Here is a 27,043-nt window from a genome sequence, read left to right as displayed (position 1 = left end):
CGGAGTCGCGAGGTGGGCGGGGCCAGCGGAAAGCGGCGATACGGCGGTCAGCGGAGGGCGCGCGGGAAGCCGCGTGGGCGTGGCCTGGAGCCGCCGGGCGGTCCGATAACCGGAAGGGGCGTGGCCACCGGCGGGGCGTGGCCGAGCCCTCAGCTGACCGGCCGCCATTTTGTCGACACCCGCAGGCCGAGTGCAGCCCGCTGCCGGAACCAGGGCTGCTCCCCTCCCTGCGCCGCGCCCCTCATCTCCACACCTCCCGCCCGGGATGTGAGCGGCCCGGCCCGCTGCTCTCACCTGACCGTAGCGCTATTAGGAGCCGCGGCGGCTCGTCCCGCCGGGCACGGCCCCTCCGCGCCCGGCTCAGGCCCTCGGCCCGGCCCCGCCGCCGCCATGGCGCTGAAGATGGTGAAGGGCAGCATCGACCGCATGTTCGATAAGAACCTGCAGGACCTGGTGAGGGGGATCCGCAACCACAAGGAGGATGAGGTGAGCGACCGACGTGTGCGGGGTGGAGGAGGCGGGGAAGGGGCGGCCTCGCCCGGTGCCGCTGTGCTGCTCGGCCCGTGGTTACACGGCGCGCTGTGCTGGCCAGGAAGGCCGCGCTCGGCCCAACTCGGTGCTGGTGGAACTCGAAGCACGGAACGCTTTGGGTTGGCGCTCACAGCTCGGGCTGCACGGGCTTTATCCGGGTATGGGGCATCGCCAGGCATAGGGACCCGCAGCGCTGCGCGGTGCCGCTGCTCTCTGGGTGCAGGATTTCCTCTCACGTTTGATTCGTATCTCCTCTCTTTTACTTTGGAGCCGTTCCCTTCTTTTTCTAATGCTGTCTGTACGCGTTAAAAGTTCCTCTTCTCCTGCTTGAGAGCTCCTTAAGGCTGCCTCTGCCTAGGGCGGTGTGGCTCTGCCTCTCTGAGAATCGCACACAAAAATGTGCCTTCTTCATCTCGAGGAAGAAAGCAAACGGGCACGTTGGCTGTTATTCTCTGTTCTGTTAGAAGCACGTGCTCAGCAAATTAGTATAGGTTAGGTAATTACTCATTAGGAACACGCTGTGTGAGACTTTCTGCATTGACTTTGTAGTGTCATAGGTTAAGTGTTAGCCTTGCTGCCTGTGTCTTCCCAATTAAGTTAATTATCAGGTAGATGGTCACATACTTGTGTGTTGCAGCATCTTGTTGCCTGCTGAACTGAGGTGCAAACACCACTTCCGAAACCACTTGATCTTTCTGATGGCTTTTAAGCAGGTCACTGTGCACGGGATGAGGCGTTTGCTAGCAGTGATACCTGCAGAACCATTCTGGCTGCTAAGGACTGTGGTTCCCTGCAAACCACAGCAGACTGGGGGGGCCTGGAAGCAGGTTGTTGTGGGCTGCTTAATGTGCTGTTGTACTTGAAGCTAGAACAGGTGAAGAGGCCAATAGACACCTGCTGCCTCACACTGAGCTCAAAGCTGATGTGTCACCCCCTGTGTAAGCAAGAGGCCGATGTCAGTGACAGGTTTGGGTGGTAACGTGGAGCAGTTCATACAGTGCTGGCTCTTCCATTTGAAAGCTGGGCAGTAGGTATTCATGGATGAAACGTGTGTCTTCTATAAGGCTGTGTGCTTTGGAATCTGTCAAAGCTTTTGCTTCAGTGGCACAGAAGTGATGCTGGAAGCACACAGCTGTTCCTTCCTGCAGCTCTGGCAGCTCAGCCATCCATTACTGAGAAGCTGGGCTTTGGTTTGGTGCTTCCCAGGGAGTGGCTGTGGGCATCTTCTAATCCTCACAGGATGCTAAGATCAGAATGGTGTTTTAGAGGAAGTAGCTGCCAAAAGTCTTCCTACAATGCTCCTGTTGTTCATTGCCTAGTGAGTGTTGCTCAAATATTGAATGGAGTTGTTCAACTGACTTGCGTGTGTCATGAGGTGAGGATCTGAGCCTGAGGCATGCTTTGTCCCATCCAAAAGAGTAAACTTGTTTAAAACAAACAGCATGCTTTGGTGGCAGGGCTCTTAGCTGCTGGATCTCACTCAACAAGAAAGAAAAGTCTTCAAAAGAGGGGTTTAGTAGTAAAATTAAAATGATGCTGGAAGAACTGAAGGCACGTCTATGGTTTATTGTTTTGTTTGAGTGATGCTTTTTGTTCTTAAACCTGACAGCTTCCCATCCCTCTGCAGGTGCCATTGCAAGCTTTGCTCTTGTGCTGACGTGCAGAGTGGTTGTCGTTCAGGGTCAGATGTGGTCCTGCACAAGCAGTGGAAGTTTCCCAGCGGGTTTGCTGCCTTCCAGCTTGGTGCTCATGTGTTCCCACACTGCTGGGGTTTGGGGGTGCACCCAAGCCCAGCTGTGAGCTTGAAGGAGCACTGCCAGCTTTATGGCAATGCTTGAAGTGTTTTCCTCAGTTCTGCAGAGGAGCTGGGGGTGATGAGCCCTTCAGCCCAGCTCTTTGCTGCAGAGTGCTTAATTACCTGCCAGAGACCATTTTAATTTTAGTTTCTGAGCTATATCCAAAGCTGACCCATTTATTTAGTGTTTCAAAGGTTGGAATGGAAGTGTTGGTGTTCTGTGGGAGTGGGACACCCCGAATTAATGCAGCCACTGCTCAGTGCTGGTGTTCCTGTCTCAGGAATGCTCCTGTGCAGCAAGCACCATGCTGGATGGCATGGCATAGCATTGCTGCATAGACTTCCTTGTTTAACACACCCTGCTTACTTCTCAACACTGCATGCAGATTCTTTAATTCCTGCATTGTTTCCTGGTGCAAGCTGAAAATCTGAGGAAAAGCCAGATCTGCGAGGTACCCTGCTCTGTGCTCCCTGGGCCTTCCTCTGCTATCTCTGTCTTTGGAAATGGCATCCTTTTGGCTGTGGAAGCAGTGAGTCTTTCATTGGTTCTGGTGTGGTTTTGTGCCATGAGGGACAAACAAGGGGTGTGCTGAGCATTCCAGATGTGTGCTGAGCAGCTCAGAGGTGCCTGGCACAGCAGGCTGGTGGAACCCTCGCTTCTGAGCGGCTGCTGCATGAGGGCAGGGGGCTGGTGTTGCTGCAGAGCCTGCCCAGCTGAGCACAGGGATGCTGCCCTTGGCTGCACAGGTCCTGGCACTTCTCTGCTGCGTTTTCAGATTCAATCAGGTAGGAGGAGCTGTGAGGGATCTTCTACAGTCTTCTGTTCACAGCTGCTGAAGCTGAGCAGCAGCTAGCACTGTGGCCTTCTGGCAATGTGGCTCCTGGCTGCTTTTGCAGCAGTAATACCTAAAGGCAGAGGAGCAGGGCCAGAACACAGCAGGCATTTTGAGGAATGCCAAGAGCACGTTGATGCCCAGTGCTGAAAAACCCACTTGAGTGCTGGGCAGTGCAGCTTGTCAATGGCAGACAGCACTCTGTCACTGCTGCTCCATCACTCACTGCTTGTCATGTGTGTGGTGGAACTTCTGAAGGGAACCCATTATTCCATCTGCTTTGGAGTGGCTCTGGAGTTGTATTGTTCATTCTTCATGCCTGTGAGTTGCTGGGAAGAGACAAAGCAGGCGTGGGGACGGTGCACAGAGGGCTGGGTGGCTGCAGGGAGCTGCATGGCAGTGAGAGCTGAGCCAGCAGAGCAGGGCATGGGCTGCAGCTCCTGCAGGGCTGGGGGGAGAAATGGCATTGCAGCTGGCTGTGTTTGCTCATGGAGGCTGGATTTGATGTGGCTGCCTGTCCCAGTGCTGAGCACAGAAAATGGGTCCTTTGTGAGCAGTGGCCGTGTTGGAGGATGTAGCAGAAGCTGCCCAAAAACTGCTACTATGCGAGTTTGAGGGATATGCCAGAACCTTGAGGCTTTTCACTTAGAAGCACTCTTTGGTCCTGTATCCGTAATGGAGCTTACCTTCATCAGAGCCTGAAATTCCTCAGAGAAATGTGGAACTGACAGCTGGAAGGTGCAGGGTGAAGATGCTCCGCAGCTCTTTGCACGGCGCTGCGTCAGTAAAGGTGGAGTGCGTGCTGCCTTCTCAGGGCTGAGCACTTCTGTCTGTTGCGTCTCTGGGATCTGAAAACTTATTTGCTCATGTGTGTCTTAGCATAAACCCTTGAGGAATGTTTAATTGCTGTGTAATTAATAAAACTGTCATCAGACTGGAGGCATTTCTATTAAGAGACTCAGAAATAGGCCGCCGTGCGCTACTTGCTTAATCCAAAAGTAAAAAGTTTTAATGCTTTTTATTGATTTATAAATCAGCTTAGGCCAAACTTGCTGCTCTCCTGCAGGTGGTGTCTCAGCTCAGATCCCCCTGGGCTTTGCAATGTCAGGCCTCAGTGGCACCAAAAACCATTAAACACTCAACCCAAATGTCACGTTCTGTGCTTTTTTTCTTTTGTTCTTCTACACTTCATCTTATCCCAAACTTTTTCTGCTCTATGGTGGTAACTGTGCATCCGTTGCAGACCGTATCTCGCTCCCTCTGGTGTTTGCTGTTAATCATGCTCGTCTTAAAACCCTGCATTTAACCCTGAAAGGACAGAACAGGTAGGGAGTGCTGATGTTGGACTCTGTGCTCTGATCTGGTAGGAGGCATTTGCTGCTGCAGTGGCTGACAGATCTGAGGCTGCTGCCCAGGACTCGGAGATCCAGCTGTGTTTGCTTTCCTGGGCTGTGAACACAGGATTGCTTTTCCTTCCTTTCCTCCTTTGTTTTGGAGGTATCATCCTTGATACCTTTGCACTCAGTGCTGCTTCTCACACTGGTTTTGGTGCTCCTGGGGCAGTTTGGGTCTGGCACAGGGCCGCTGAGGATCTCCCTGGACTCCACTGGGTAACAGCAGCTCACATTCATGGCCTTTCTTGGCTCTTCACGTTCACAGCAGCACAGGGGTTGGAGGGGAGCTCAGGAGATCGAGTCCTGCTCTTTCCCCCATCACCGTGTGCCCTTCAGCTTCGCGCTGCTGTTGCTGGGTGCTCTGCTGTGCTGTCACTGCCTCTGCTTGCGTCAGCAGCAGCACAAGGAACTGCTCCCATGGAGCTGCCTTTTGGGCAGCCTGTGAATACCTGGGCTGTGGGGTGCTCCTCCGGCGGCTGTGAGCAGTTGGGTTGCATCCCAGGAAGGCTTTGGGTGAAGCAGTGGGTGTAGCTGGGAGCTGGTGATGGGGAGATGATCAGTTCAACACCGTGAGCTGATTGAGCACAGAGCCCGGTGTGTGCCTTCTCCATTCCTTTCTTCAGTGGTCCTGGAAAGCATTTAAGGCAAGAGTGAACCAGTGCCCTCCTGGGAAGCATTTCTTCACACCATAGGAAGCAGGCACTAAAAACACTTATGCAAGGACCATCAGCAAGTCAGTGCTGGGAAAAATAACCAGCTTTTGGTCTGTTTCACTTTTCAAATCTCTCCCCCCCCAAATATTTGGACCTTGCTGTGGGATTGCAATGCCTACAGGTATGTGAATGCTCTCGCGCTGCATGGTGTGGCTGGGCGGCTCTGTGCACATGGCTCCTTTTGCCATCAGCTGTGGTGGTGAATCTGGGCAGCAGGATTTGGGGGGAGGTGAAGCTGATGTGTTCCCTTCATTCTGCTCCTGGATGGCAGTGCTACTCCAGGGAGATTAACAGAAAGTTAATGCCTGCTGAGCCTTTAAAGCTTTCTATTTATAGGGCCTCGGGTTCCTTGTCCTTCTGCAGGATTTGGTGTGCTGATGTTGGGAAAGGACTTCGTTCTGCTCTTCAGAATGCCTTATTTCAGTTTCACATCTGTTTCTGGGCTCTGCAGTGCACTTTTTCCACCCTCTTTTAAGGAAGTTGCTCACTACATCAGTCTCATTTGCAGACAAGGTTTGCCTGTAGGCTGCAGGGGCAGCTGGATGTGGCTCTACTGGGGTGCATATTTAATGTCCATGCTATTTTTTCAGCCCTGTGGTCATGCAGTGTTTTGTATGAGAGGATCTTGAGAAACTGAGGGTGACATTTAAAGAACTTTGGGGGTAAGAGCCGTGAGAAGCGACAGGAGCACTTTCTGGCTGTGTGCATAAGGATTGAGAACCTGCTCCATAGCACCCAGCATGAAGTGCTGGCCGGGCTGTGCAATGCGATACAGGGGTGCAGGGTTGGGTGACAGCCTGCTGCCGTGCTCTGTGTGCATAAAACATTCAGGGCTGGGTGCAGTGCCTTTGTGGATCAGTTGCACGTTGCCTCTGTCACACTTTCAGCATCTCAGATCAAGTGTGCAGTTCTTCCTGCCAGTTGTCTTTCACATTAAATGTGACTTTAAGTTTCCCATGGGAGCTGCCTGGGCCTGAACCACCCCCAGGCCGAGCTTTGAGTCCCAAACTTCTTTTTCATGGGAGGTGTCACCCGTGAAGCTGCTGTGTTTGAAGGCAGTGCTGCTCCTGTTGGCTGCGAAGTCTCAGTGCTGGGATCAGCTGCAGCATCTCTGTGCACCTCAGGCCCTGTGTGGTTGCATGGTGCTGCCATGCACTGTGTATGGATTACAACATTCTTAGCCTTGAGCAGCTGGATGCCATGGCTTGAAGGTGGAATGGGGTAGAAGGCCAAAAAGCAGTTGGGATAACACAGAACACAGTGCAGAGGGCTGTGTCATTCAAAAGCAGGCTGAAGAAGCCCTTTGGTGGCAGGTGCTGCTCTCAGGGCAGAGCTGTGCTGTTTACTGTGCTGTGAGCTCTGCTCCTGCTCTGCTTCCTCTGGCAGCTGATGCATCTCTCTTGATGATGAGTGCAGTGGTGCATGTGTGGCTTTCTGAGGAGACAATGAAGCCCTCGCTTTTATGTTTGTATGATTTCTGTAGCAGATGCCTTCTGTGCTTCAATCATAATTAATTGTGACCAGAAAGAGTCTGAGGTAAACATCCTAACAAAGTAAAATCTGTGCTGATGGTTTCCGATGATGCTTTTGCCACATCCCTCCTACAATCACAGATGTGGTTTGGAAAGAAGTGAAAGGCCAAACATGAAATGTAAATGTTGTGACATCTGGTTGTGAGTTATTGACAGAATCAGACAAATATCGAGGCAGGAAAACCGCTGAGGGTTCTCACACTGGGATGCAGTGGGCATCTGAGTCTGGGCCAGGTGCTGTGTGCAGAGGAAGGGAAATTGATGTCACCTGAGCTGTGGCCTGTCTTTGACATGGTTATTTCTATGGTGGGAAGGGAGCAGGAGGGAAAGGCACTGAAGAAACACCCGGGTGTACTTTGTTTCATAATAAACAGCACTGCTTCTTGTGAATGAGAGCTTCCTTTGGAATTAAGGCCTTACCTGAAGATCATGCGTGAGAGAGGTTTGGTTCTTGCAGGTCTGCCCTGCGTCCTCCCCACTGACTGCTGGAAGCCCATGGAGGGGAATGGCGCTGTTAAATGAGCAGCACTTCTTTGTTTCCCTCAGGCAAAGTACATCTCCCAGTGCATCGATGAGATCAAGCAGGAGCTGAAGCAGGATAACATTGCAGTGAAAGCAAACGCCGTCTGCAAGCTCACATATGTAAGTGCCTGGCTGAATACTGCGCTATCACCGGTGTCACTTCTCACCTGCTGACTGGCAGCTGGCCTCTTCTTTCATGGCAGCTCCATCCTGGAGGCACGTGCTGCAGGTGGCAGTGCTCCCACGTGCATCTCTGCCACCAGTGCCTGCACATTCCTTTCCTGTTCTTGTGCTGGCGCTGCTGTTTGTGCGACTTCATCTCGCTGAGCTGGGTCAGCAAACTGAGCTGCTCAAAGCTAATCCAATAAGAGAGTAGTTTTCAGCTGGATGAAGTAAGAGCACGTAGTTGCACGAGGGCTTGAAACTGGTGTTGGTTCCTCTTCGTGCAGCCCTTTGTGGAGTGGGGAAACTGTTAAAGAGTGACTTTTGTGATTCTGTTTAGAAAGAAGCTGCCCAGGTGGTGCCTGTCCAGCTGCACGGCAGTACCTGGAGCGACTGCCAATTAATTCTACAGCTTCTGGTGGGACTTTGGGTAACTTTAACTCCTCCGTGGCATAGATTGCAGTGTAGGGCTTGGTCATGAGGTGCATTGTTATTTTTGGACCCTTGTTTCATCTTTCTGAGCTCTCCTGCCTGATCCTCTGAGTCTGTAGTTACAGAAATGTCACTTTGTTCTCTGCTCACAGTTACAGATGCTGGGCTATGACATCAGCTGGGCTGCTTTCAACATTATCGAAGTCATGAGTGCATCCAAGTTTACATTCAAAGTGAGTTTTCTGTTTAATTACTGCTGTGAGGGCCGAGCTGTGTCACTGCTGTAATTAATGGATGTGCTGATGTGTCATCATTAGGTCTGATTTCTTCAGGAAGCCAAGCAAGTAGACTTTCTGTAGTACCTGGGCACTACTTGTCCTGCCACCGCAGGCTTTTCTAGCAGGTCTTGGTTTGGCAGCTGCTGTCTTTCTTGTGGAAAAGCCAGGCTGTGGAGTTGTTTTGGTTCATGAAGGCCACCTGAGATTCCCTGTGCTGTATTTCAGTGTGCAATTGCTGTGTAACTGTTCCTGAAAGGTTTGGTCCAGTTCCCAGGCTGGGCTTCCATACCCAAAGTCAGGAATGAGGGAGTGCTTGTTTGAAGTGCAGCAGCTGTAATAAATATTCCCCATTTCTCCTAATGACAGTCCTACTTTATTTCTGCATCTCCTTGGCCATTAAGTCTGTATATTCTAATGAAGGACAGGAGGTGAAGCTGATTTTAATATCCTAAAAGAGAAGCATTACAACTGAAGGTGTCACTTAAAAAGAGTTTGTGTCAGGAAACAACAGAAAACTGTCACCCAACTGTCATCCCTCTTTTGTTAAGCAAACCCAATGCCTGTTTTAAACACCTGGTTATTCTTGATCTAAACATCTCTGAACATTATGTAATGCCTTTGTGTCTCCTTGCCTTCTCACAGAGAATTGGGTACCTGGCTGCCTCTCAGTGCTTTCATGAAGGCACTGATGTCATCATGTTGACCACCAATCAAATCCGGAAGGTAAATTCTCAATTTCACTTCCTGGTTTCTTCCTATTTGTCTTTTAAGAGATTATGCAGTGCTTTATTTATCTGACAAGAGACATGTTGAAGTAGAATTCTTCTCACGTGGTTCACAGTCATCACAGCATCTGAAGGACTGATGCAGTCTTAAGCTCTCTATAGGTTTCCCTGGTGTTGCTTCATGCCAGCTCTGTTTCTTTGCTTAAAAAGCCCAGTGGGAATTAATTCACCCAGTGTCTTTCCTAAACACTCAAATACATTGCAGCCATTACAGTTGGGAAGTTCTGTTGCTCTTTAAGAAGTAATCTATTTGTTCCTAAAGTAGAATCTAATTTTCCCCCACCTGCCAAAGGTACCACAATGAGATGCTCGTGGTGCAGAGCCCTGAGGGCCTGCCTATGTTTAGCTCTCCTGACGTGGTTTCTTTGCCCACGTGACTCCACAGTGTTAATTCACATAGTCCAAGAGCAAGCTGTGCTGTTCCCTTCGTATCTTTGTTTCCCAGTAACTGAATTCACCCTGTAATGCTCTGTCTTTCACGAGATCCAGCTTTATAACCGACATCTGAATGCACTCAGATGTGACTGGTAAAATATCTAATGCACCGGGCTGGATTTTAGAAGTACTTTCTACCTACAAACAAAACTTGTACTACAAAGAAACTTGGCAGATGAGCTGTGTTCTGCACCCCAGCTTGAATTCTGTCTTTTTGGGCTGAAAGCCATGGTGCTGCCAGCAGCTTGGAAGGGAAGTAATCTCCTTTCTTTAATTAGGTGAGGGCACTGTTCTGTGCTCATCATCAGAGCACGCCCTGTGAGGCTGCTGGCGGTTTGGCTTTGACTTAACAGGGTTAGTATTTAATTCCTTTTTTGTTTTTTTTAGGGTTTTAAACATATTTGTAATCATGTCAGAGGTTTTAAACAATTATTTGCCATTTCTGAAATAGCACTGAGGTATGATGTCTCTAATTGCTTTCATGATGCAGTCACCCACCTATTAATTACCTATTAAAACACAGTAGCTGTGTTTTAGCAGGTGTTGGAGGAGACTCTACTTAATAGAGTCAACTTAATACTCTGTATAATAGAGCACATGAATATTCCCTTGGAATAGAAATAGCTCTGCTGCCAATCTGAATGAATGAAATCGGTTTGAAAAAGTACTTTCTCAACATCCTTTGTGATCTTAAATTTTTGAGCCTGTTTTTCCTTTTTTAGGATCTGAGTAGCCCTAACCAATATGATACAGGAGTTGCACTGACTGGCTTGTCCTGTTTTGTTACTCCAGATCTTGCCAGGGACTTGGCAAATGACATCATGACCTTGGTGAGTCAATAAGACTAAAATAACTTCCTTCCTCTACTTAAAAGACGTTACATTGTTCAAATCTGTGTGATTTAGATCTGCTGTATGTGAGAAGTGATCCTTTTTCCTTGTGAGCCCTTTGGGCAGCCTTTCCAGACCTGAGTTCGTTCTGGAGGTTTCCCTTGGTTGTTTCTTGTAGTGGAGGTGAGAGATGGCAGCCCAGCCCTCCTCACTGAGCTCCAGAGTAGCAGAGTCACCCATCAGCCAGCTGTGAGAGAGCTGGATGAGGAGCCAGGGGCCTTGGGGAGAATCTTAGGAATGTCCATTTATAAGAGCCTCACCCCAGCTGTTTTGTTCACAGATGTCTCACACGAAGCCTTATATCAGGAAGAAGGCAGTGCTCATCATGTACAAAGTGTTTCTGAAATACCCAGAGTCCCTCCGTCCTGCGTTTCCTCGCCTTAAAGAGAAACTTGAAGACCCAGATCCTGGTGAGTGGATTTCAGTAACTTCTCTTCCAAAACATCTTAAGTGTAAATGCTTCTCAAGCCTGTGGAGCATGTGAAAAATACCAAAATAAAGCACTTAAAAGAAGCAAATGTTTTGAAACACTTGCATTAGATTATAAGGCTTTTCTTTTACTGTCTTAGTGTTATCTGTGTCTGAGCTATCCACAGTAAGGAGGGAAGGAGAATGGCAGTGTCCTTGCTGAACCCAGACCAGATATCTGTAGCTTGCTAACAGTATTAGAAGGCAGCCTTCCTCAGTTCCTTCCTCAGTTTGCTTTGCATTTTTGTGTTTATTTTACTCCCTCACCTTTGCTAACGATGCTGAGCTGTTCCTTGCAACACCCAGATCTGCACCATGAGCTGCCTTTGCTCTGAGCATTTTGCAGCAGAAGCTTCAATTCAGGCCATGATGATCTCTTCTTCTCTCACTTCTGTTTCCCAGGTGTGCAGTCTGCTGCAGTAAATGTTATTTGTGAGCTGGCTCGACGCAATCCCAAAAACTACCTTTCCCTTGCTCCACTGTTTTTCAAGCTGATGACATCCTCAACCAATAATTGGGTTCTCATTAAAATTATAAAACTGGCAAGTATTCCTTACCTACGTGTAGAGGATTGAGATCTTCATTAGATTATGTTGAGTGTGAGAGCAGTTTACTTGCTTGGAGGTATTGTTACCATTAAATCTGAGTGAAAAATAAACCTCTTTTGTTTCTGTCAATGTAAGCAAAGACAAAAAATATTTTAGGAGAGGTTGATTAAATGTAACAAATGCAATTAAGGAGTGTTTTTGTACTGCTTAAAAACAGCTGTTGATTCAGTCTCTTGTGTGCACTTTTTTTCATAGTTTGGTGCTCTTACTCCACTAGAACCCAGACTGGGGAAGAAACTGATTGAACCTCTGACCAACCTCATACACAGGTATGTGTGGCAGGTACTGCTTTGGTCACTCAGGGCTGGGGATGTGCCTGGTAGGTGGGTCACTGGGCTTGTTTCCTGATGCCAGGTGTGTTGGCTTTATGCATCAGAAGATGGTGAGGCTGTTTCTTACAAAGCTGAGACAAACTGCCATAAGATACCATAAGTAGTTGGGTGCCTGACTGCCAGAGTGTGGGTTTCTCAGGAGCTCTGTGCTGTGCCATCCTTCATTCTTCTCTCCATCTGCCATTCTTGGGGTAGGCAGAGGGTTTGGTTTGGTCTTTGGATGAGAGTGGTTCACTGCTCTGTAACCAGTCCTGAGACTTGGGCTGATTGCTTCCTGGCAGTTAATTTCCTGTGTAATTAAAGTTGTGAACTAGCTCTGAGATATCACTGATAACTCTAAAAAGTGTGATGGTTTTATTCCCTATTTAAAGCACTTGATTTCTGTTTCAGCACCTCAGCCATGTCTCTCTTATACGAATGTGTGAACACAGTAATAGCAGGTGAGAACTGAAATTTGTAACCTAGAAGAGAACACAATGAACTTTGCCATTAGTTAATGCTATTTAAACCTTTTCTAATTTCTTGCATTTTATAACTGAATTAAATTGCTTGGCAAACTTTCCATGTTCTGTTTCAGTGTGGGGCTGTGACTGAAGTCCTTGGTTGTCAGCAGATGAGGCTGAGTTATTCCAGCTATCCTCTGTTTGCTAAAGGCTAAAATAAAGCAGCAGTTAACAATGAGTGATTATTTATATTAAGCTCCTAAATGCTTTTAGAGCTGTGAATCGTGCCAGCAGCCATCAGATGGCAAATACCATCAGTTCTTCATGGAAAGTTTGCCAGTGTTTGCTGATTTGAGGAAGTTAACAGGATAGGGCCACCTTTGTGCAGGCTGTGTGCTGCTGGGGGCTTCCCAAACATCCACTGTAATCAGCAGTGGGAGCTGACTTTGCCTCAAGTCACCTGACTTGATGAAAACTCCAATTTAGTTACAGTAAACTCCAGGATCCGTTGCTGCATCTCATGACGTTAGGGAAATGCTTGCTGAGGTTCATCTGCACGGTTGCTGATGACGTATTTACAGTTGTGCCTGCAGCAGGATATCACTAATATCATCCTTAATGAGAGCACGGTGTAACATTAAGCAGCTCCAACCTGGCTTCTGCTACAGCTTGTGCTTTTGTTTCCATCCTGCAATTTATTGCTTTCCTGATGTTAGATGAAGCTGCAGTGTGTGGAAGGGCCTTTCCTCCTCTCCTCTCCTCTCCTCTCCTCTCCTCTCCTCTCCTCTCCTCTCCTCTCCTCTCCTCTCCTCTCCTCTCCTCTCCTCTCCTCTCCTCTCCTCTCCTCTCCTCTCCTCTCCTCTCCTCTCCTCTCCTCTCCTCTCCTCTCCTCTCCTCTCCTCTCCTCTCCTCTCCTCTCCTCTCCTCTCCTCTCCTCTCCTCTCCTCTCCTCTCCTCTCCTCTCCTCTCCTCTCCTCTCCTCTCCTCTCCTCTCCTCTCCTCTCCTCTCCTCTCCTCTCCTCTCCTCTCCTCTCCTCTCCTCTCCTCTCCTCTCCTCTCCTCTCCTCTCCTCTCCTCTCCTCTCCTCTCCTCTCCTCTCCTCTCCTCTCCTCTCCTCTCCTCTCCTCTCCTCTCCTCTCCTCTCCTCTCCTCTCCTCTCCTCTCCTCTCCTCTCCTCTCCTCTCCTCTCCTCTCCTCTCCTCTCCTCTCCTCTCCTCTCCTCTCCTCTCCTCTCCTCTCCTCTCCTCTCCTCTCCTCTCCTCTCCTCTCCTCTCCTCTCCTCTCCTCTCCTCTCCTCTCCTCTCCTCTCCTCTCCTCTCCTCTCCTCTCCTCTCCTCTCCTCTCCTCTCCTCCCAAGCTGCCCAAAGCCCCAGCAGGCGAGCAGCAAACAGATGCTCAGCCTCCCCTGTGGGCAGAGCTGTCTGTTGGCCTTTGTGGTGTCCAGAACACAGCAGTGCTGACTGAAACGTGTGCTTCTGTATTTCAGTTCTGATCTCTCTGTCCTCTGGGATGCCCAACCACAGCGCCAGCATCCAGGTATGGCACGTCTTGTGTTCTGCCCTGTAAGCCCAAATGTGGTGGGGAAAATGAGCTTGTGTTCCTCTGCTAAAGCACTAAATGACTCCAGTTTAGGAGGATCCTACAGACTGAAGCATTTCCTATGAATTCTGTTGCTTCCTTGGGTTTAGAAAGCAAGTTCTTCTGAAGATTCTCTCACTCTTTCATTCAGCTACTACTGTTGATACATCATGAACTCTGCTTTGTTTTTCCATGCAACAAGACTACGAGAGGCCACAGGTCATCCTCAGGATGCTTCCCTGTGTGCTCCAGCAACCCCTGCATGTAAAACAACTTCATAAAGAGTTGTTGTAATGTAGACCTTTACAGCTTGGCCTTTTTTTTTCCTTCCAGCTTTGTGTACAGAAGTTAAGAATATTGATTGAGGATTCTGACCAGAACTGTAAGTATGTTGCTTGTCTTCATGGCAGCTCTGAGCAAGCACTCACAAGGGAGAAATTGCAGCAGTCTTAGTGCAGTGAGCTGTGTCTCCAAACATCTTGTTCAGTATTACAGAGCTGTTGTAAACAATTGTTGGGTCTGTAATGTGGAAATAATTTTAGATAGCGAGCTCTTCTTGTACTGAACGTCTTCTAAACGAATGAGATGAGTTATTACTGCAGCTTATGGTCTACCAAATGTAAAGCACTTCTCCTTCCATGCTCCGTGCCTTCTCTTTTAGTGTGCCTCCTGCTTGGGAAAGTAGTGAGGGCTGTTCAGATAGTCAGAGCTTTATAGTAAAATGCAAGAATGCAACTTTTTTTAATGACAACAAAGAACATTGGAAAAATCCTTTTTATTTTGTGCCAAGATTTTTAATTGTTGTTTTTCATCCTACTTTTTCCCCATGGAAAATGATCTCATTCTTAATACATCAGTCTTCTTCATACTCTTTATGCTGTGCTCACCCTACGATGCCAGCTCTCAAAACCCAGAGGTTCTGTATGAGAAAAACGTGTTTTGATATCAGAGTAAAACTTGGAGTGTGAAAAGGCAGTGATCAGTGTGTGCAGCCATGGCCTCACGTGTGGGACTGTGACATTAAGGAAGGTCATCTGTGATGTGCTGGCCTTCAAATGTGTTCATCCTGGTCACAAACACTTGTTTGAATTATGAAGGTTGGTGTGAGCAGAACCAGCCGATGTCAAAACTTCACGGGCAACAGCAACCAGTATTTCTATATTTGGAAAGAAGTTTTATTTTGTTTTGCACAGTGAAATACCTGGGCCTGCTGGCGATGTCCAAAATCCTGAAAACACATCCCAAGTCGGTTCAGTCTCACAAGGACCTCATTCTCCAGTGTCTGGATGACAAAGATGAGTCTATCCGGCTCAGAGCTCTGGACCTCCTGTATGGCATGGTACGTTTCTGCAGCTGTTTCCCTTCCAGCCTTATGACCCTTTAATTGGGAAGTAAATGGTTCAGGAAAACATGCAGCTTTCTCATCCTCCCCCCCCTCATTTGCTAATAACTGCCTTATCATTAAAGCTATACCAGAGCTTTTATTTGTAATGAAAGAGCTTTTAATGCTTCCATTGCAACTGCAAGAGCAAAAGTGACAGCACTTGATCTCTGAAACTGTGGTTCCAGTTTGTGCCTTTCATTCAAGAGCCTGCAGAACTGGGGCTTAGTGGGGTGCATCTGGTTTCCTTGTGACACAAAAACTCAGGTCTGTTGAGGAGCTAACATCTGCTTTAAAAGAATTGGAAGCACTTGGTACAGGAAATGCCTTATTTTGAGTCAGCACTTCAGTAACAACTCCTTCAACAGGTATCAAAGAAGAACTTGATGGAGATAGTGAAGAAGCTGATGATCCACGTGGATAAAGCAGAAGGGACGACGTATCGGGATGAGCTGCTGACAAAAATCATAGACATCTGCAGTCAGTCCAACTACCAGTACATCACCAACTTTGAGTGGTCAGTGGTTTTTGTGTCTGCTTTGACACCATCAGCGTGGCAGCACAGAGCTGTCTGATGAAACTGCATCCCTTCCACTTCCTGCAGGTACATCAGCATCTTGGTGGAACTGACTCGGCTGGAAGGCACGCGGCACGGGCACCTCATAGCAGCCCAGATGTTAGATGTGGCGATCAGGGTGAAAGCTATCCGTAAATTTGCAGTTTCTCAGATGGCCATGCTGCTGGACAACGCTCACCTCATCGCCAGCAACACGCAGAGGAATGGGATCTGCGAGGTGCTGTATGCTGCTGCCTGGATATGTGGGGAGTTCTCTGAGTAAGTGTGTGGTCACAAAGATTTGGGCCACTGACAAGTGATTCCTAAGCTGTTCTTCTCTCAAAACACGCACGCTGTTGCTAACAAAAGGCTTGCTTCTTCCCCACTCCTTCATACCATAGCAGTTCTCAGTTGTTTGTAGTCAGGACAGATGCTTATGTTGAATATCTGATCTTTCTTCTGCATTCCTGCCCGCTCAGGCGTGGTTGTGGATGTGAGCAGTTTTAATACAGTGAAGGAGCTCTTTAATCATTGTCTGACCCTACTGGATTTTTTAAAGCCACAAACACTGGTGCAGTGAACTGTGTTCTGTGCAGTAAGCATTGCCTACTAGTTTCTGTTTTTCTTGGGTAACAAACTAGAACCTCACCGATGTGAGCAGTGAAGTGCAGGATGGCAGAAGGGGCTGCTGGTCCAGCATTGCCAGTGCAAATGGCACTTAAAGGTGCAGTAATTGGTTACTGGAGGAAAAACTGCACTCGTAAAGGTGGGAGCCGAGCTGTTTCCCTGCTTCTTTGAAAGGATAAGGTGGTAAATTCATGCATGCCGTATTACTGCTGCCACTTGGAAGGAGAAAAATGCAGGCAGCAGTGATGGTGTATGTAGTCCAACTTGTCTTTATTTGTGCTGCAGCTGAGGTGTCTGAAGAATTCTTAAGGCTGACAAAAATGCTGAAGTTTCTCCATTGGTGCTTGATGTCAATTCTGTTCTTTCTAGACACCTGGAAGAAGCAAATCAGACATTGGAAGCAATGCTGAGGCCTAAAGTCACTACTCTACCCGGCCACATCCAGGCAGTTTACGTGCAGAACATGGTGAAGCTGTATGCATCCATCCTGCAGCAGAAAGAGCAGGCTGGGGAGAAGGAGGCAGCTCAGGAAATCACACAGCTGATGATCGAGCGTTTGCCTCAGTTTGTGCAGAGCGCGGATCTGGAGGTTCAGGAGAGGGTAAGAGAACAAAATGAGGCCATTCAGGGGACGCAGCTGGAAGAGGGGGGTGGTGCTTCCTTACCTCCCCAGCTGCAGCAGTCAGTGCACTTTCCTTCAGCTGACTTTCTTTGGAGCGTGAGGGGGGGCTTTTCTGATACTAAAACCAGAAAGTTTTATTATCGGTTCTGAAATTGCTTTTGTGTTTGTTCTTAGGCTTCTTGTATCTTGCAACTAATAAAATACATTCAGAAGCTACAAGTGAAAGAAGTGCCTGTAGCTGAGGAAGTAATAGCCCTGTTTGCTGGTGAGCTGAACCCTGTGGCTCCTAAGGCACAGAAGAAAGTCCCAGTTCCAGAGGGGTAAGGTTCCTTCTCTCATGCAAAGCCTCACTTAAACTGCTTAAGCCTTAAAGTAAAGCTGGGATATGACTTTAAACCCTGAAGTACTCAGAGGTACTGAACCAAGCTATTTGTGTTTACTGCACCTCTTACCAGCTTGGACCTGGATGCCTGGATCAACGAACCTCCATCAGACAGTGAGTCTGAAGATGAAAAGCCCAAAACAATTTTTCACGATGAGGAGCAAAGGCATTCCAAGCCCAGGCATCCAGAAATGGATGAAGAAGAACTGGCCAGGGTGAGTGAATTGTGAAGATGCTGTTTTGCACATCATTTAGTGGTAGTGTTGTCAGAGAAATATAGTTGTACAGTAATAATGGGACTTAAAGTTATATCCAGTATGTCTCTTGACTCAGAACACTTCTGTCATAATCAAGCTGCTGTGCTGTAGAATTTTTGCAAGTAGGCAATGTTCCAAATATTAAAAGACCACATTTTGCATTCTGCTGCCTTTTATGTCTCTCTGCTTGTAAGCAAGCACTCTAAGCACAGATTCTCTTTTCCTTCTAGCGTCGAGAAGCCCGGAAACAAGAACAGGCAAACAACCCCTTTTATATTAAAAGCTCTCCTTCCCCACAGAAGGTGAGTGAGTCTGATTCCACCTCTTGTTGGCCTCCCATACTGTGTCTCTCTGAATGCTGGTGCTGCAGCTTCCCTTAGGGGCACTTGTGATTATTCTCACTGCAGTTACAATCACATAAGTGCGGTGCCTCGAGTGACAACCTGCAGCTGTTTTTATGAGCCTTCTTTCTGTTGGAAAAGCTTGCAAATGACTACATGTCACCAGAGCAGCCAGCTCTCCATGGATTTCCAGTGGACCTGGACCTCCAGTTTAAAAATAGTGCTGACTGTCACAGCTTCCATGGCAGAAAACCTTGCAGAGAGCAGTCTTGTCTGAGTTGCCATGGAAAGTTCACTGTCTGGATTTTACCAGTGAATCCTCAGAAGCTGCTAAGACATTTTTCTGCTTTGCCTTTATGTCACAGAGTCCTGTGCAGGCGTTTGTCCCACTCTGGGTGCTGCTTTTGGGGTTCACCTCGAAAGGCACTTCATTAAGAGTGCTGGGAAGACTGGCCTCAAAGTATTAGTTCAATAGTAATCCTTCATGGTCCTCTGGAAACACTGCGTGTTTGTGCTCAGAAGGTCACAGTGGGCTCTTCTTGCCATCCCCTCCAGGCAGAGTTCCTCATTTATTCCTTCCGTGTCCCAAGGGCTGCCCCCATTCTCCTCAACCTACACCTCAAAATTCCACGTGAAGTGGTGAATTGTTACTCATAAAGCACAAACCAAAAAGCCTTCAGAGTTGCAGGAAGCCTTTTCCATGGCAGCAGCAGGGTTAAAGCACTGGGGCCCGAGGCAGGATCTTTTATAACAGCAAGCAGTTGGCTCTAACATACAGCCAGCTACCAGATAGGATTTAGCACCGAGCTTTTCCATTCCTGTCATTTAAAATGCTCACTTAGGGGATTAACCAGCCTGCTGTTCAGAAATGTCTATTTATATAGGTCTGGTAGTGCTCACAGCATGCACTTTCATTTTCCCAGCGTTACCAAGACACTCCAGGTGTGGAACACATCCCTGTGGTCCAGATCGACCTTTCTGTCCCCTTGAAAGTTCCAGGTAGGTGCAGCTGACACTGAAAATGAAGTGCAGAAACTGAAGCAAAAGCGATAACGTAAAATTCTTAATTGTAAAGTATGAGTAGCACGCATTCATTAGGCTCTAAATTGGCTCTGTGATCGTGTGCACTAAAAGCAATTTGGCTTCTTCTGTAGGAATGCCAATGTCTGACCAATATGTGAAACTGGAAGAAGAGCGGAGGCATAAACAGAAACTGGAGAAGGACAAGAAAAAGAAAAAACAGAAAAAGGAAAAGAGAGGGAAACATCACCGCCACAACTCACTGCACACAGAGAGCGAGGAGGACATCGCTCCAGCCCACCGCGTGGACATCATCACAGAGGAGATGCCCGAGGTCAGCTGCTGGCCTCTGTGCTCTTAGAAGGCAGCCTCCCCCAGGGCTGCAGAGCTGGAGAAGGACTGAGTGATGGAGATGGCCCTGAGCTGTGCTTTGCAGGGGGAGGAATCTCTTCTTGTGCACAAAGAGCAGTGTGCATCTCTGCTGTAAAAGCAACGCTGTCCAAGCAGTCGCTTTGTTCATTATGCTCTGCTGCTTCGCTTTGACGTTGTCTTGCTGTCTAGTCAGCAGGTTTGCAGCTGATTGCAGTTCATTGCACGTGCTGGTGATGTGATCTGTGTTTGTTCTTAAAACTTCTGTTAATCGAAACCAAACGGCAGCAATTCAGATCCTGCGATCTGAGAAGAATGGCTTTCTGTTCTAAATTAGTCTTGTAACGAGATGCTGTGTTAATGTGTGCTGTTGTTAAGACTTGCTGGGCCTGGCTGCGAGCTGCCCTGCTCTGTGGTTAGCAAGCTTAAGAAGCACCAACAAACTGCACTGGGGGATGTAGAGCTTGATGAAGAAGTTGCCTGAGGTACAGTTTGTGAGCTGAGGGTCTCTTTGTCTCTCCTGCAGAACGCATTGCCCAGTGATGAGGATGACAAGGATCCCAATGATCCATACAAGGCACTCGACATAGATCTGGATAAGTAAGTTTTGTGTGTGAACTTAATGACTAACCAGAAAGCAGGAGGGCTCGGCTGAGGCCAGGCTTACCAGGGCCCTGCCTGCAGCCCACTGGGTGAAAAGCCCTGAGTCTCTCTCCACCCTTTGATGTAACTGTAGGTGGCCCTTCAGGTTGGGTTCCTGCTGCAGTGTAGATGATAAAAGCTGAGCTGCTGAAATATTGGCAGTTTGGGGAGGGTGGATAAAACACTTTGTGTGGCTGGGTCCCAGCAGAAGTGAACGCCTGAGCCTTTGGGGGCACCTGTGATTCCGTGTGCGTTTGCACCAAGTGTGATCTGTGTTCATCTGTGCTCATCTCAGACCTGCTGTGCACAGGGCAAACCTGCGTGCTCTGTGGAGCTTCAGTGCAGTGCCACTGTTGAGAACTGTTCTAATCTGATTGGGCTTCTGTATTGTTCTCATCTGTTCTCTCCCCATTTCATGTGAGTCACTGTGCTCTCCTCTCACGTTTTCTCATGTCTGTGTCCTCTCTTTCCTTCTGTGCTTGCACTGCTATGTCTGTGTCACGCTCACACGCAGTCTGGTTTCAGGGAAGCCTTCCAGGTAAGACTGTACTGCTAAGTGCTTCACCTTCTTATCTCAGCTTGGTTGATTTTAGTGGATGGCATGAATACACAAGGGGTCACGAAGCTGTTGAAATCAATGATCCTCAGATCTGTCTGGGTGTTTTCCTTGCTGACCTTCAGCAGTGAGGCCAGCAGATATCTTGCTGCTTAAATGTTTGCTGGTGAAATGCAAAAAATGAATGGTTAAGCAAAAGCTGTAGGAAAGGAAGCAATTAGCCAGCTTTTTCTCTTCTAGACAGAGTTTGAGAGTGAATAAATTTGTGGTGCTTTTTCCCAAGTAATGGATTCTGGATATGATGTAAATCTGAACTGCTGGTGGTGCTTTCTGGAAACAAGGCCTGCTGTGAAGCACAGCTCTTCAGTGTCACAGTAGAGCACAGCTTCGTAGCATCAGCTGCCAAACATTTGGCTGCTTAAACCCACCTCTGCTCAGTGATGTGTTCAGAGCCAACACCACACCGTGTGCCTTTCTGTAGGGTTACCCACAGGTCTGCAGCTGGCACCTGGGTGGCAGATGTTACCACAAGCTTCAGGTCCCCTTCAGAACATTGCTCAGCTTTCTAATCTGAGAGCACGGACTGCAGTGACTTAAACCTTACTTCTGGTCCATCTGTGCTGATTTAGATTTGGGGTCCAACTTGTAAAAGGCAAAAAAATAACCAGCAAGAACCAGACTTTGTCTTGGAAGCAGAGAACCTGAGTGAAGGGAGTCTGTCCTTGCAGCAGGCTGATGTTGTGTTTGTATCTCAGACCCTTAGCAGACAGTGAGAAGCTGCCAGTGCAGAGACACAGGAATGCTGAAGCCCTGAAGACGCCCGACTCCGAAGCTCCACCTGTAGAGAAAAAAAGCAAGAAACCCAAAAAGAAGGAAAAGAAACACAAAGAAAAGGAGAAAGACAAAGGGAAGAAGAAGGAGAAAGAGAAAAAGGTGGTAGAGGAAGAAGAAGTGAAAAAGGTAATTGGAGGCTTTCTTTTATGAACAGCTCTTGTCGTCGGTGTCTTTTGCCATGTTTTGTGCTTGTTGGTTAGGAGTCAGAGCTACAATGATGGCTTCTGTCCCCTCTCTGCATTCAGGAGGAAGACTTGGATTTCTGGCTCTCCACGGCTCCACCTCCTGGCTCTGCTGCCCAGCCACAGGTAGACACTGCAGTGTCAGAGGGCTCCTTTCTCACAGCTGCATCTCAGCTGTGGTGGCGGTGCTTTGTCACACTGCAGGAGGGAAGGGCTGGTGGGTTTATCTGCCCACTGTGTTGCCGTGAGGCAGTGAAGCTGTGTCCCCAGTTCAGGCACTGCTGTGGGAGGTTCCAGGCTCACCACAGTGCAGGTCAGTGGAAGTAAATGCAGGTGGAGCTGCAGGCTCTGTGAGTTTCGGTGTTACTAAGCTGTGGTTTTAGTTCTCAGTGTGAACTAGAAACCAGCCATATTAATGGAGGTGAGAGACCCAGTCTGACAGAAAAACTGAGTTTCTATGGGAGACTCTGCAGGAGAAATGGAAAACAAGGCATTGATTCCCTGCAGAAGCCTTTGCTATCCTGTCCTCGAGTGATCTTTGGCCAAGTCTCAGCAGCATGAAGTTGTTGCCAGCTTTGATACCTGTTATTGTAGTGTAACTTCCTGATAACAGTTTGGGAGGAGGGCGGGTGTCGCTGTCATGGTTTCTATTCTGGGATTCAGCTGTGTTCATTGGTGTCATCATCCTTCTGATCATCCACTCAGAGCGGGCCTCAAGCAAGTGCTGCTGTTGTGTCTGAGCCTGAAGGGGTAACAAAGGAAGAAAGGGAAGAGCAGCAGGAAGAAGAAGAGGAGGATGAAGGGAAGGTAAGCAGTCCTGAGTGGCTGACAGCCTCAGCTGTGTTCCGTGTCTCCTGTTCCACCCCTCCGGGTGGAGGCTGGTGATGCAGAGCTGCAGCAGTTGTAAAACTGAGCTTCTAAGCAGCTGAAAATATTTGGCCTTCAAATCCCAGGCTGCTTTGGGCTCTGAGGCATGGAGCTGAGAGCAAGGCTCAGCACAGCACTCAGTGATGGCTGGGGTGCAGGGGATGAAGGCTCTGTTCTGGGTTTCTGTGGGGTAGGAGATGCCAGCTGTGTAATGCAGGGCAGCAGCGTCGTACTGGCTAAGATTGCGTGGGTTTCTTTAAGGATTTGTTTGAGTTTCTCGTTGTTCTTGTAGAAATCCTCCAAGCATAAGAAGAAAAAGCACAAGAAAGAGAAAGAGGAGAAATCGAAGGATAAGAAGAAATCCAAAAAGAAGCATCACCACAGCGAGGAGGAGATGGCAGAGTCTGTGCAGAATGGAACACTAGATGATGAGCCACTACCAGTGAGTAGCTGGAGCTCTGGGAGGAAGGCAGAAGCTGAACTGTTCTTTGGGGAGGGAGAAATCAGCTCTGCTCAGAGAAAGCAGCCCTCTGTGTGTGACTGCCATCTGTTCCTTTGCAGCCCATGTCCAGCTACCGCCTTCTTGCCGAAAACCCATACATTAAAATGGTGAGTTTGTTGGCATTCAGATCCAGAGCATTTCTTCTTCTCTTTTTGTTTTTTGAGAGGATGGTGCTGCAGCTTCAGGTAGACATCTAACAGCAAGTGATTTGAATCCCAGGAGGCAGATGCCCAGCAGGGCTCTGCCTTACACCCCTTTGGTTGTCTGTTAACAAGTTCTTCAGCTGAAACGTCCTCCTGCTCCTTAGCAGTGCTGTGGGGCTGATCACCTTGCTTTTGTTGTCCTGTGGCTGTGCTGACTCATCTTTGCAGCTTGCCACGTGCTGGTGGTGCATCCTGTTGCTGTGCTACACGAAGCTTCAGAACCTTCCCTGTGATTTTTCTTTCCTCCCTTGCAGACCTACGATATCCAAGGAAACCTGCAGAACGACAGCCAAGTGACCGTGTCTGTTATCTTCGAGAACAAAAGCACTAGCTTCCTTAAGAGCATGGAACTCAATGTCCTGGACTCTCTCAACACTAAGATGCTCCGACCAGAAGGATCATCAGTGCACGACGGGATACCTGTGCCCTTCCAGCTGCCCCCTGGTAATGTGGGGCCTTGCTCAGTGTGCTGGGAGCGCTCCTGGTCCGGCGCTGCCCTCTGCTGGAAAGAATTGTTTGAGCTTCTGGCTGTTTTTCCTTCCAGAAAGGCTCCTCTTTCTGCCTGGGTTTCACGCAGTTCATTGCAGAGGATAAATCTCCTTAGGCAAGGCTGTGAATGCAGGTGGTTCTGCAAAGCCAGGGTGCAGGGCTGGGAGTGCAGCTGCCAGGGTTCCTTTTTCAGGCTGGTACGCCTCTAAATGTGCACCAGCAGGAATCCCCAGTTCAGGAGCTGTTTGCTGTGAGGTTTCAAATGAAAGAAGATCCTGATTCCTACCGAGTGCAGCTATCAGGGCTGCCTTCCAGATATCCAGGGGTTCAGTGCTGTAACGCTGTTAATTCAAAGGAGGAATTGTGCACATCACAACTTCCAGCTACGTGGAAAAGTTGAAACTTGGTTCAGAAATAGTGGGTCTGTAAAGCTGAGCTGCTGCTGATCGCTCTGTTCTGATGATGATGATGAGATGGATGCGGTTTCCTTACCTGACTTCTTCCTCTCCTTTCTTTATGCCAGGAATCTCTAACGAAGCCCAGTTTGTGTTTACACTTCAGAGTATTGTTATGGCTCAGAAGTTAAAAGGAACGCTGTCCTTTATAGTCAAAGTAAGTGCAGCTTTAAACTCTGTGCTTCTGCTTCCTTTGGAACTGCACAGGGGAGCTTGACTGGGGTGGAAAGCACTGCTTTAGAGCTTCTCTGAGGCTTCATTTCATCTCTGCTGCACCAGCCCATTCTGTGACGTGAGAAGTATTTTTATGTGACATCTCGAGCAAAGAGTGCTGCATAAAGCATGTCCTGAATTGTCAGCCCTGGCAGTGTGAGCAATGCAGCCTGAGACACTACTGCCCTGTCAGATAGGAAGTGATGCCTCTGCTGGGGAGAGGAGGGCAACCAGTTACAGGAGAGGCAACTCAGGGTGTGCTCTGCTGTCAGATTGGTTAGCTGGCACAAGGCTGAAGAAAATAGTAATGAGGTAACATTAATAAGGTGTAATTCAGCCACATGCAACTGGAAAACAGAGCTGGGTCTGTTCAGCTGTGTTCCTTACCTGCTCTGGGTGCCTGTATTGACCCAGCTGCCCAAACCTGGTCCCGGTGGCCATCGTCACGCTGCTCCTTGAGGCCCACTCAGCTTTTATCAAGGGGAGCTGAGCCTTAAAGCCTCATCTGTGCCTCGCTGGAGGTGGGGGTGGTGCCTCCTCTCGCTGCCTCGGGGCTCCCGTTCATCTCCTTTCCTTTGACCTGTTGCAGAATGATGAAGGTTCAACCCATGAAAAACTAGATTTCAAATTGCACTTCAGTTGCGCTTCATACTTGATCACGACGCCTTGCTATAGGTAAGTGCCACTGGGGCACCTCCTGCACGGGGCTTTGCTGCCATGCGGAGCTGAGCTTTGGCTGCAGCTGCAGGACACGGCATGGGTTCAATTCTGGCTGCTGGTGATCGGTTTGGTGACGGTTCTGTCGTCTCTCGTAATGCCTGGCTGCTGAAATGCATCCACTGGTTGCTCCAGGTGGTTCTGGAGGGGCTGAGTGCCACGCTGTGTGTGGCTGCAGCTCCTGTTGGTGCCGTAGGGCGCTGTGACCGGTCAGAGGAACGGCTCCCACGTTCCCTGAGAGCTGAGCGATGTGCAGCCGTTTGCATCCCAACGTGTCTGAGGGGCTGCATGGGGCTGACGTGGCAGAGCTCAGCCAGCTCCGTGGCCCAGGAACTGACTTGACTTCCTGTATTGCAGTGATGCTTTTGCCAAGCTCCTGGAGTCTGGAGATCTGCACATGAGTTCTGTTAAAGTAGATGGAATTAGCATTTCTTTCCAACATCTCCTGGCAAAGATCTGTTTTCATCATCATTTTTCAGGTGGGTCTCTTGCAGAACCTCCGGCAAAATTCCGTCTTTTGAAATCCTGCTGTGTTTGGTGAGCGTGAATGAATTGCAGAGAGCTGGTGCTGAGTTCTGCAATGCTTCTGTATCCTTAAAATGAGCTCTGCTCGGCTCTCTGGCCCCTCCAGCAGGAGTTTCTGTTCCTTGAGGCCAGACAGCAGCAGCTCCACTGAAAGCAAACTGCATTAAAGAAGTGCTCTCACTGAGTGCCAGCTCTGCTTCCTTTGCAGTTGTGGAACGTGTTGATTCCTGTGCATCCATGTACAGCCGTTCCATCCAAGGGCATCACGTCTGCCTGCTGGTAAAAAAGGTGAGTGTGTCAGAATGCTCTGAAACGGGACCTGGGAGGAGCGGGGTCTGTGGTTTCCTCATCTCACTGGGAAGAGGGAAATGGTGCTGAAATGGTGACGGGGGCAGCAGTGGATGCCGGCAGAACCGAGAGCCTCAGCCATGGATCTTTCCTTTCTCTTGAAGGGAGAGAACTCTGTATCCATAGATGGGAAATGCAGCGATCCCACCCTGCTTAGCAACTTGCTGGATGAGATGAAAGAGACATTGTCCAAGTGCTGAGCGCCCACACCAACAGCCCGACTTGGAGAAACACCCGGCGTGCAGCGGCAAGCAGACCCAGTGTTCAGGTTCCTCCCTCGTACGCATGCACTATCCTGGGGCACGTGCTTTTCAGTTACCTCCACCATCATTTGCAGTTCAAACATTTTCAGGCTGTATGTTACCTTTTCATTTTGAGACTTTTTACAAACTGTGCTGTTCACCCTTTCTTGGCCCAAAGAGATCCGGTGATGTGACTGCAGGGGGGAGGGGTGCTATTTATTCAGCAGCTCGCGGCGATGCTGTGACCATTTCCATCTGACGGGGCACTGAGCAGCACTCAGCCCTCGGTGTTGCTGTGCTTGTTACCAGGAGGCTGGCTGTGCTCAGCTGCAGTGTCTCCAGGGCTGCTGTGGGTGATGTCTGTTTCTAGCAGAGGCTGATGCTGGACCTGACGGCCTCTTTTTTGTTTTATTTCCTTAAACGTGGTGATGATGATGATCTCAAGATCCGTTGCGATCGGCTCACGAGCATCCTCTGCCTCTGAGCTGTGTGAGGGGGGGATGTTGGTGGGCTCCTGTTGGTCGTTGCCGTGAGCCTTAACCTGGTGGGGCTGGGGCTGGGACGCGGCGCTGCTGCTGCCTGCTCCCACTGCTGTCCCTGCGGATGGAGGCTGTCACTGCTCCATCTGAGCTCTGCTGATGTATTCCGAGTCCACTTCAATTTCACATTCCTGACAAGTTGTGCTGTAGCAAGAAACTGGAAACCCAGAGGGGTTTTTTCCTGCTTTTCTTTCACCATCTCCCTCCCAGAGGCTGACCGATAGCAGCAACAGCCCCTGTGTGACTGCAGCTCCTCTGCGCAGCCGGCAGAGCAGCGCTGCTCCCCAGCAGTGCCAGGGGTTGAGGGGATCCGGGGAGGAAATCGAACCCCTTCTGCACTGAACCTCGTGGCACCACGGCCTGGCAAGGAAGGGCTGTTTTCTGTCCTTTACAGATGTGCTTAACTGATGTCCCCCAAAGTATCGTGCTGCTTTTTGTCCCAG

The 27,043-nt window shown here is 48.9% G+C and overlaps 1 protein-coding gene across 1 annotated transcript; it reads left to right on the top strand.

Moving 5' to 3' along the window:
• The first annotated feature begins 165 nt into the window (after window positions 1-165).
• Window positions 166-26,850, top strand: AP3D1 (adaptor related protein complex 3 subunit delta 1). The gene is made up of 32 exons (XM_048927901.1): window positions 166-486; window positions 7,345-7,440; window positions 8,067-8,147; window positions 8,835-8,915; window positions 10,135-10,242; window positions 10,583-10,712; window positions 11,173-11,312; window positions 11,574-11,647; window positions 12,101-12,150; window positions 13,640-13,689; window positions 14,065-14,113; window positions 14,925-15,070; window positions 15,481-15,629; window positions 15,717-15,947; window positions 16,665-16,896; window positions 17,092-17,237; window positions 17,373-17,514; window positions 17,787-17,858; window positions 18,821-18,896; window positions 19,052-19,251; window positions 19,813-19,886; window positions 21,240-21,444; window positions 21,564-21,626; window positions 22,206-22,307; window positions 22,660-22,809; window positions 22,929-22,976; window positions 23,327-23,516; window positions 24,085-24,173; window positions 24,819-24,904; window positions 25,304-25,425; window positions 25,680-25,759; window positions 25,924-26,850. Exons 1-32 carry the CDS (start codon window positions 391-393, stop codon window positions 26,017-26,019), a joined length of 3,654 nt encoding a protein of 1,217 aa, XP_048783858.1. The 5' UTR covers window positions 166-390; the 3' UTR covers window positions 26,020-26,850.
• The last annotated feature ends 193 nt before the right edge of the window (window positions 26,851-27,043 follow it).

Source organism: Lagopus muta, chromosome 26, assembly GCF_023343835.1.
Source record: "Lagopus muta isolate bLagMut1 chromosome 26, bLagMut1 primary, whole genome shotgun sequence".
In the NCBI taxonomy this organism is placed as follows: Eukaryota; Metazoa; Chordata; class Aves; order Galliformes; family Phasianidae; genus Lagopus; species Lagopus muta.
Note: the sequence above shows the minus strand (reverse complement) of the source record. Positions and strands in the feature narration are given on the sequence as shown.

Bases quoted from the DNA above. Each gene is read 5' to 3' on its own strand.
- AP3D1 (XM_048927901.1), top strand. From the start codon at position 391: ATGGCGCTGAAGATGGTGAAGGGCAGCATCGACCGCATGTTCGATAAG. The intron at 17,515-17,786 runs GTGAGTGAATTG...TTTTCCTTCTAG, and splicing joins ATGAAGAAGAACTGGCCAGG to CGTCGAGAAGCCCGGAAACA. The intron at 17,859-18,820 runs GTGAGTGAGTCT...TCATTTTCCCAG, and splicing joins GCTCTCCTTCCCCACAGAAG to CGTTACCAAGACACTCCAGG.